At 40.5% G+C, this 10,548-nt stretch overlaps 1 protein-coding gene across 1 annotated transcript in view; it reads left to right on the top strand.

Moving 5' to 3' along the window:
• Positions 1-10,548, top strand: part of adamts18 (ADAM metallopeptidase with thrombospondin type 1 motif, 18) — a 55,966-nt gene that overhangs the window by 27,903 nt on the left and 17,515 nt on the right. The window contains exons 13-16 of the mRNA XM_085436299.1: positions 5,065-5,237; positions 6,071-6,201; positions 6,686-6,809; positions 7,108-7,352. Of these exons, the coding sequence (XP_085292425.1) occupies positions 5,065-5,237; positions 6,071-6,201; positions 6,686-6,809; positions 7,108-7,352 (673 nt within the window). The remainder of the gene's footprint in view (positions 1-5,064; positions 5,238-6,070; positions 6,202-6,685; positions 6,810-7,107; positions 7,353-10,548) is intronic.

Below are 10,548 nucleotides of genomic sequence, written 5' to 3'. Positions count from 1 at the left end.
ACCGAACCGAAAGCACTGTATCGAACGGTTCAATATCGATACGAATATCGTTGCACCCCTAATATATATATATATATATATATATATATATACACACACACACACACACACACACACACACACACACACACACACACACACACACACACACACACACACACACAGGGGTGCACATAAGTGGTCTGCAGGTGCGCATTCGCTGTCAAAATAAAAGACGCGAAGAAGTTCGCATTCATATAAAAGGCACTGTTTTTGTCTGCCAGAGTGGGATTTTCACTGCATATTCTGCACCACATCTCTGTGCATTCATCATTTGTTTGAAGCCAGCTCACCTCCTGCAACCACTTTTCCGAGAATTTTCTGGACGCACCTGCGCACCACTTATGTGCACCTCTGTATAAGACTTGGACTATGTCACACATAGTATCACTACTTGTATTTCTTACCATAAGTCTAAGTATTTCTAACTTTTCTAACTAACTGCCCTTCCGTTGCAATATAAAACCCTTTCAAGTTACACATTTTCACCCTCTAACCAGTGCTATTACCCTTGTGTATTAGGATTCACACAACTTCAACTTCTATTTCACTTGAAAAAACAAAAACAAACCAAGTTAATATCACTGTAGCATGTGAACCTGTAATTGGAGTTAATTTGACTTACAGCAGCAACAAAAGTACTTGTTTAGGGTAAGGAAGAACTCATATTTAATGTTAAAATACAACCTTTCAACCCTTTACTTACATTACAAAGCTTAATGTTACCAGTGTGATAAGGTAGAAGAGGCCTCTATAATCAGGGTAAGGTAATATGCACCTTGTGCAGTCCTAGTGAGTAGAAAGAGGCACTTACAATTCAAATTTATAGAACTGATTACAGTTAACAATTGTGATTTAATAAGCTGATAACATTTGAAATAGGTGGTTTGGTGTCTGAAATCACACAAAGCCAGATAAATGCATTGTATTGTCTCATTCTTTTTCTCTGTACACATTAAACAGCATTAAGTTATCATGTTTTTCCAAACTTGGAAATAGAAATAATATGCAATTAGACTTTTCTAGTTGTCTGCAAGGAGAAATGGTACCTGTTTTGGTATTGTGATGCTGATGTATAATAAATAAGAATCAATGAAATGGACTGAACTTTCTGTACGGTGCTGCATGTCTCATTGTGCAGTATGATCTCCAGAGTAAACCGCAAACAGTGATTTCCACTACATTGTCACAATCAGTTTCTAGTTTAAGTTGCATTTTTGATTTTTGCAGTTCTATCAAAACGATCTGACTACATTTTTTTGCCTTCATTTTAAATGTCACAAATTTTAAGCCGAGTGTTCAAATGATTCCTTAAAAATGTATTTATTTATTTTTTTCCATTGACCCATTTCATTATATCAACTCTATTATGGAGTCCATTAAGATATTCACAGAGTTACAGTGTCTTATTTACTCATCCGGCTTCATCACTGCTTACTTAACAGCAGGCAGTCACCAATGTGTCTGTTCTGTCCATCACAGCCGACTCGTCTCCTAATCCCTGCGAGGGATCAAAGAGACAGGCTGCTTCTCATATGATACACATTATACACCATGACTGGCAGACCGAAAAGGGTCAGGTTATCTGCCAAGTTCATTTATCATTCTTGTAGAACTAAGCAAAGCATTGTAGGAGAAGCTGCTGAAAATAATGGATTGATGCTACCAACCGTTGAGTTACGGGGTCAGACAAACAGAGAGGGGATGGAAAGATGTTGAAGGCTAAACATTAAATCCATTAATGAAATGTAATGATATCATTATCAGAATAAACACAATTAGTTGTCAGAACTCCTTAAATGTAAATAGGCTGTGGTTGTCTGTATAAAGCACTGTTTCACATGCATCGCCATCCTCAGCTGAAAGAATTCAGCCATTCAGACAGACCCAAGCCTGATCCCGACAGCAGTGTGTACCCCTGAGTCACATTTTACTCCATGACTCATGATATTCAGAGTGTGTTTGTCCCCAGTAATCTCTGTGATTATTTTGGCCCCTCTGCTCTTAATCTGGGCAGAACGAGAAGGATTAGCCTGAATTGGAGTGCCTGTGTCTGTTATCATCTTTACCCCTAAACTGAACCGTCTGGATAGTCTGGGGGTGTGCTACTAAAAACTTGTGAAAATATCCCTGACACTTGTAACCTTTGCCTTGCTACAGAATCCTCAGTCAGCAGGAACAGATCCTAAAATAATTTGATTCTGCACAAACTCATTCATTTTATAAGGTAAGCACGTATGTTTTGCTCAGGCTTGTACAAGGCTTCCGATCAGCCGACTAAAGCCTTCCCTTCTAGGAGTAGCTCCAAAATGGAAAATGAATCTTCTCCCCTTGCCTCCCTCTTTTCCTCACTCCATCTCTGTCCTTGCTCTTTCATTCCCTGTAGACCACCTGCCAGATCAAAGATCCTAATCCTTAGCAAAAAGCCTGGGAGATTAGGTTCATGATCTTGACCTGGTTTTATAAGGAGCATTTTTTTGGCACACCCCATTTCAACAGGGTACACGATTAGGGAATGATGGTACTTAGACCATTGTTTGGTTGGAATCTCCCAGTGGACTTGTAAAGGGGTCACAGCAGCAGAATGTGGATCTATTTTTTATGTGAACTGCAGAAAGGGAAGTCCTGTGAGGGACAGGGAGGGAGCAGTTGACTCAGAAAGATGACAAGACTAGACATAGTGACCTCTGAACTACAGGGGTTTCGGCTTCTGTCTTTGGGCAGATTTAGTAGGCTACTGGGACATTTAAACACCCTTCAGGGTCATAAGGACCCTGCATTGGGGCTTGTTGTATCTGGTTTCTGTCTTGTTGTTAGAAGTAAATTTACAGTTGCAATGATACTGGATCATCCAGATAGGAGAGGAAAGAATGATAAAGAGAAAAGGAAGAGAGACAAAGAGTGCTGTGAAACTTAGGGGCCACTTGTACAAAGTCTATGAAGTGCATTCAACTCCCTTCTCGAGTAAACAGCCCATCTTATGTGATTCTCAGATCATGAGACCTTGACTGATGGAGTATACACCGTAAAACCCCGCTGGCCTGCCGTAAGCACATTACCATATGGGCTGCATTTGTCTGCTGCTAAGTCTTAATAAGATCAGGAGTGCAAAACCTGTGCCAAATCCCCCTCTCACCAAGGGATGCATGCTTGGCACACAGCAAATTCACACATATACACAGGCACACCTTGAATGGAGTTCCATCAGTCTTGGCAGCTAAGTCATTCTGTGATTGAGTCCAGGGCAGAACAGATATCTGCTTGTCTTGTTTGCTGACATCCATTATACACAGACATTTTCATTTGCTGCAGAAAACTCGAAAGAAATATACATCTAGTTTTTCCTGTGGTGTTTACTGTTTCTATTCGGCACTGTTTGTGTTCCATTGCCAACGTGTTTCATTATATTGTCACACTTAGTGAACTGTTTTTATTAGACGTGTTTGATCAGCATGGTTCTCCAGTCTCTGTATGTATGTGTGTGTCTGCGTGCGCACTTCTGTAAACAGCTAAACTCAATTTTCTCTGTTGGTGGTTGTGTTGGAATGCCTGGCATGGGTTTAGAGAGCCTGGGAAGTCTGACATGGCATCTTGATGTTCACTTAATGTCAAGAGTCTGGTTGTGTTTTCTAATAAGTGGTGACTGGTTTGATCATTTTGGTGACACATTAAAGCGCCACTTCCTTTTTATCAGCTGTTGATTTTATTCATGTGGTATATAAATTGTTGATTCAGCATAGCTTGTAAGCATGTGACTTATGATGTGATGAAGTAGCGTTAAAAATCCCACTTTATTCAGTTAAATGATTCAGTACTTGGATAAATAACTTCCAAAGCTTAAAGAACGAGTTTTATGGGCTAGTATGAATTTTTGACCGTTTGCTGAGAGAGATCACTGACAAAATCTGCATGTTTTTGATGATATAAACTTGAAGCTGCAGGCAGCAGCCAGTTGGTGAAATTTACCATTTAGAATGGGTAAATATCTAGCTTGATGTTTTTCAAAGATAAATAAATGTTACACTTTTTAAAATATTTTAAATACACACATTAAAATAGACAGATATGTGTATTGTGTGATATATGTTGAGGTATATGCTGAGCAACAAAAACTTTTGCCTAATGTGCTGCTGGTCCTTCACGTCCTGCCAAACAGCTTGGATACATTTGAGTCGAGGACTCTGCAGGATTTCCGAAGGTCCATCCAGCCAACTATTTTATTAACTATGGTCACGGGGACTTGAGCTTATTGCAGCTGACAGTGGATGAGAGGCAGGTTTCACTGTGAGAAACCCACTGGTCTATTCCAGGGCTAAAGCAGAGCGACAGGCAACTATTCACACCTACGGCCAATTTAAAACCACATAGGGCTGTTAACAGTATCTTTATATTGTGCTATCTATTATACCAGTATACCATGTAAGGCACCCTAAATTATTCAGCTAGACCCTAATAAGACATTAATAAGAGATCCTTGAAATACTATCAGTTGCAAGTCGAAGTCACAATGTACCAGACCTGTTCCAGGACAACACCCTTTCCCTGGTTCATGGTTTGTGCCAAATACTTCCAGGAATATTCTGATGGACATCTGACGATAAGAATTTGGCCTTTGTTAAAGTAGCTAAGGTCTTTACACCTGACCATTTATCTCCCATCCAACTCCTCGACTACAAGAAATGACCATTCATTTATTGTATAGTCTTTTACTTTTAAATGTACAGACTTTTTTATGTACTCCATTTGCATGTTAATCATTATTGCTTCTGCAAGATGGCTTTTACAGCTTTCTCACAGGTGTACAGGGATTTCATTGAAAAAGTTATATGAATAGAACGAGAACTAGAAGTGTTGAAAAGAAAAAATTTGGGTGGATCTTTTCCACTGACCAGCTGTCTCTCCCGTGAACTGCTCTGGCACGTTAGTGCTGTTGATATATTGCCAAAGGTCCTGTAGCACTTAAACAAATCTACCTTCCCTGTAATTCCTCTCCCTTTTCTCTGTCTTATCTCGTCTTCTACCCAGGCCACAGAACAATGGCAAGTTTTGCTCAGGCCCCAGCCGTCTCAACCAGCTGTGTAATATTCGTCCATGCCCTCCCAATGCTGTGGATTTCCGTGCCCAACAGTGCGCTGAGTACAACAGCAAGCCCTTCAGGGGCTGGTATTATAAGTGGAAACCCTACACCAAAGTGGATGGTAGGTGGTCAGTTACTTACAATCCCCACAAGTAAATGACACAAAATACAAAATACACAGTAGATCTTGTGGATTATGAGTAAATACAGTGATTTACTGTATTCTTGGCACATTATATTCATTGGCTAAAGGCCACAGAGCTTTTAAATATACAGAGAATTGCAGATTGTTCAGGGCAGGTTTGCTTGTCTTAATTCTCTAGATCTTTTATATTCTGCACCCGCTCTGCTTCCCCAAAACTCTTTTAAAAAGAGTTTCTGTAATGCCAACCTCTATTTACTGCTGCAATGATTAGGGCCAATAAGCTGAAGGAAACTATCACTGTGTGTAATGTGCATGGAAGACATGTAGCCACCTGCACCCTCTGACACACCGAGAATAGATTTAAAAAGGAAGCCTGCGGGCCAGCTTTGTTACACAGAGCAAGGGAAAGAGAGTGCAGTGAAGGAGAGCCGTGTGTTTGGCTGTCGTCCCAGGCCTGTTTAAGCTGGAGATGAATGGGGGGTGATCTAGAGAGGAACAGATTCTGAACTGCCTTCTGGGACCTTGGGCCAAGTCACCTTCATCGTCATTTATTTTAATCAAAGACGGCTGTAGAGACTTGTCTGTGATAACTGATCTGAACTACAAAATAAACCTGTAGCTCCATATGAATACCCCTGGGTGCATTCGTAGTTGCTGTCTTTTGTGTTTCAGTCTTAGTGCATACCTGCAGAGTCAGTAGCCTCTGCAGCTGTAAACTGACCAGACAATAAAACTTGAAGAACAGTTTGTGCATTTTACAGGTGATGCCATCATTCTTAATGATACCTCTCTTCCTCTCCTCTGTGCAGATGAAGACATCTGCAAGCTGTACTGCATTGCAGAAGACTATGACTTCTTCTTTGCTATGTCCAGCAAAGTTAAAGATGGCACTTCCTGCTCTGACCACAAAGAAGATGTCTGCATTGATGGAGTGTGTGAGGTATATCAGCTCTGTGGATTCACTGTACTCCAAAAGTGAATGTTTTCTGTTGTCTAGTGGTTGTATGAGAGGCACAGTTAGTGTCAGAATCAAAAGACAGTGCAGTTGTCTGTAGATAATCAGTATGTGCAGTTGCATCAAATGCATTGAGTAAATGGAAAAAGGGTAAAAAAATCTTTTGGAGTAATTTCTTTGGCTTACTTAGCACTGGGAAGACACTTTTGCACTATTTTAATGTATTCTCTGTTTTCCTTTATTTATGAGCTCTTTATGAAAGCGTTTTAAAATTGTTGTAACGCTGCTTCTCTAGTCAAGGTGATATTCATCTTGTAGTCTTTCTTCTTGAGTTATCACCCTTTGATGCATAGATTTGTTGATAGTTGGAGAGTTTATTTTATTAACACATGCACTTCAAGAAACAAGCTTATCATGCTCATTTTGCTCCATTCACACTGATGGCAAACATGCGTGTGTGTGTGTTTAGGCTGTAGGTTGTGACCAAGTTCTTAGCTCTAAGGCCTCTCTGGATGCCTGTGGAGTTTGTAAGGGAGACAACTCCACTTGCAAGTTCTTCAAAGGCCGGTACACTCTGCAACACCGGGCTAACGGTAAGATTGTGTTTGTCCTTGTTAATAGTGTGTCTGAACATGTTAGGTGGCGTACACTGAGTATTTTTACAATACAAAAGAAGACTTAACCAAAGAAACAAGGATAAAAAATTAAATCCACAGACAGACACATGCACATAATTCCACTGGATAATGGACTGACTCACCTCAGAAGAGGTTAAGCCATGGTAAAATCTGGATGATGTTAGCAGGATGAAACATGACAGGATTATAGAACAGCAATAATAGCTAATAATGATTTAGTGTTGGCTGTTGTTCTTTCTCTTTTTGAAACCAGAGTACTACTCCATGGTGACAGTTCCAGCTGGGGCTAGAAGTATTCACATTCAGGAAATGGAAGTCTCCACTAGCTACCTGGCTGTCCGCTCCCTGAAAAAGAAGTACTACTTGACTGGGGAGTGGACTGTGGACTGGCCAGGGAAGTTCCACTTTGGTGGAACCGTATTCGACTACCAGCGCTCTTTCAACAAGCCGGAGAGCCTGTATGCTGCTGGACCGACTAATGAGACGCTGGTGTTTGAAGTAAGCCGCTGCTGCTGGGTGACATCCGTCTATGGCAATTGACAGTGACAGGGGTCTTTGGCGGATCTGCTGCACCTCCTTTTTAATGCTTGGACATGATGAGGGTTAGATGAAAGAAGTTTGGTGCTATGGAGAAAAAGACTGGTTGAAGCTTCCTGCAAATCTTCTGTGAATAATTAATTGTTTTGGGTGTCTGATTATGCCAGAAATGGGTGGGTGCTTTGTAAAGAATGGACACATTTTTATCTAAGTCACAGTGAAAACGATTAAAGGGCACACATTGAACACATCTACTGTGCTCGCTAGCAGCCTACAGGGACTATTTTAGTACTAACTGATCTCTGTAATCCACTTGTATCATACACAAGAATTCAGACAGGGCACCCTATTGCCAAACTCCAGTCCAAACAAAGCCACATGTTCATATCTATTGACATATATTCACAGCTGTTAATGCAGACCCTGTGCTTTGTTGTAGCGTTGCAATTTAAGTCAAATTGAGCAAGTAAAATCCCAACATGAACGGCCCTTTAGTGGGTAGGAAGAAAAGCATAAAATCAGATGGTTACTTGGAGTGAGATATTCTGCACAGTAAAGCAGAAGATTTATTATGTGGTGGTCCATATTTCTGCTTCATGTTTGTATTCAGTGGTGTGTTAGAAACCAGAGCTTCAAGGGGAGTACGAGTCTTTACCTGTCCTAAAGTAGCAAAATGTGATGCTGGACAGAGGTATCCTCCTGAAAGCAAAACTAATATTCAACAAGTGGCCAAGTCATTCTGAGGTTTTAAGTGAATGCTGGTGGGAGGTGTAGGATGTTTTCTCACATAACTTTGTCCGCAAAAGCATTTATTTTGTTTTGACCTTTGAACTCCAGCCGTGAAAACAGAAGTGAAAACCAGGTGAAAGCCAGACAGTTTTTTTTTTGCCATGGGGGCGGGGGTGATATTCATGTAAAATCTAGTCTCCCCTCAATGCCCTGGGCTACTGCAATACTGTGGTTAAAACAGGAATGATTGGGCTGTAAATCCAACAGGAATACCAGTGTGATATTTTCAAAGTACTTGGATTGGATGGTTACTTGTTTGGCCATCAGGAAACATCCGTGTTTATATAGCTTTTTTAGAAAGAGGCTTTGGTCTGTGGGCAGTTTAGTGGAGTCTGTGTTGTAGTTGGCATTTGAAAAGCACATTGTTGTCCTTTTGCAAGATGAACCCTTGCAGAAGTGCAGAGACATGCACACATAACGTGCATCTTAGTTTCAGTCGTGGTTGGCGACATAGCTTAAAGAATAGCAGTGCTGGATTATTTGACTGATCGGCACTTTGTGTAAGGGAGAAACATTTCAGCGGCTGTTGGGAGGTTTGTCATCAAACTTGGTACAGATAATGCTCAGAAAATACATTCCACAAACTTTAAATCAATTCCCTATTCTTTTTTTTTTTAATCAACAGGATAACAATATTTTCATATAAATTACTCACCATTTTCTAAATAGATAAGCAAATAATTTTGTACAAACATTTGTGGTTCCTAGTACTTAGACTTCACCAAGTCTAAGTACAAAAATAGGAGAAAACCCCACCTCAGCTCCACTTTATGTTTAGAGCATCCCCTGAGTGATGCCAGAGAATGGAAAACATTTTAGGTTTGTGTGCTGGGGAGGTATTTTTCCATGACCTGAGTGGCTGATAGATAAATGTTTAAAATACTGACCACTGCAAACTCTTGAAAAATCCATGTGCTTATATTTGACAATATAAGCACAAGAGCTACTGATCACAGAGACCCGAACAGATTTTCTGACAAAATCAACAAAAAAGTATGGTTTTATGAGAGCGTGAGATTAGTGACAGTGACATTATATATGACATCAGGGTTGTCAGTCAGTAACAAAGTATACAAAACTAGCTGCAAACATACCCAGTAAGCTATAAACACACACAATGTCAGTAAGAATAACTGAACGATGATTGTACACGCTGGTCTGAGTGGGCTGGAATGTGAGCCATAGTTTTTTGACTATGATGACATTGCTATTGGCAGGTTAATTGCTTTGAATTGTGAGCGCAGCACAAACAGTAAAATGAATCTGTCACATATCATATCCATCACACTTTACATACTGATTTCTGTCTATAGCAATATGTACAAAGTTTTCTAATGCAGCGAAGGATCGTTACAGACGTTTTGGAAACGGTAATTTTAAGTTTTGCATGTGGATCAAGAGATTTAATAAAATGTTACGTCTAAACAGTTGTCTTTGGCTCACTATAGTGTCATATTAACCAAAAGAAATAATAGCAATAACTACACAAATGTGCCCTATCTTGAAAAAATGATAATTTAAAGAAAGTTCCTTTTTTTTAGGCTGATGGTACTCCTCTTACGTGTCTGTGTGTTCTGATCATACATCTGTCCAGCAGTGGACTCGGCGATGGCTTGCAGCTGATCTGCAGATGACATGACCATAATCTCTATAAGTATGTCCTGTAATTACAAAAAGGAGAAAGAGGTTGATAGAGGGAGAAGGATAGAAAGAGAGAGGATGCAGAGTGAGATTAAAAGATTAAGAATTCTGCAATTGAACTCTGGATGTGAGAAGTTAAGGTCAGGGCACGAGGACTTTAAGTGCAAATGAAAACAGCCAAATGATGGAAGGAGAGCGCAGATCTCTTCATCTGTTTCACACATTCTATTTAACTGGTGCTGTCACAGAAAATCTGAGAGAGCACATGGGGGAGGATATACACACGGATCACTTGCAGACTCTCACTCAGCTTGAAGCGCTCAAAGAAAAACAAATGGTAAGGAGTGTGAAGTAAACTGTGACAAGGTGTCCACATCTGCACAGCTGCTTAGCTGGTAGGAAGGATGAGGGAAGGGGGCATAGAAATAGCTCACAGGAGGTGGTAGAAGGAACAGACACAACATATGGCTGCTTCCGGAGCTCTAAGTGAATACCAAGTAGGATTATTCCCCCTGGAATTGGCATTCTTGTGGTATGGGAAGCAGGGTCATGCCAGTCCAACACAAAACGCTGTGAGATTGATATCTGAGTCCACCACATTGCAATTCATCATCATCCCAGCTGACTTGACGAGTGCTGTGATTGTTGGGTTGTGAAACCAATACACTCTGTGGTCTGCTGTTGCACTCTAGGAAGCTAGACACACATTAGTTTCACAACTTAAATA

This window comes from Copadichromis virginalis, linkage group LG1 (genome assembly GCF_057382275.1).
Source record: "Copadichromis virginalis isolate Kocher_CV1m ecotype Utaka linkage group LG1, C_Virginalis_male_GT1.1, whole genome shotgun sequence".
In the NCBI taxonomy this organism is placed as follows: domain Eukaryota; kingdom Metazoa; phylum Chordata; class Actinopteri; order Cichliformes; family Cichlidae; genus Copadichromis; species Copadichromis virginalis.
The sequence above is the reverse complement of the archived record's forward strand: the minus strand, read 5'-3'. Positions and strand labels throughout refer to the sequence as shown.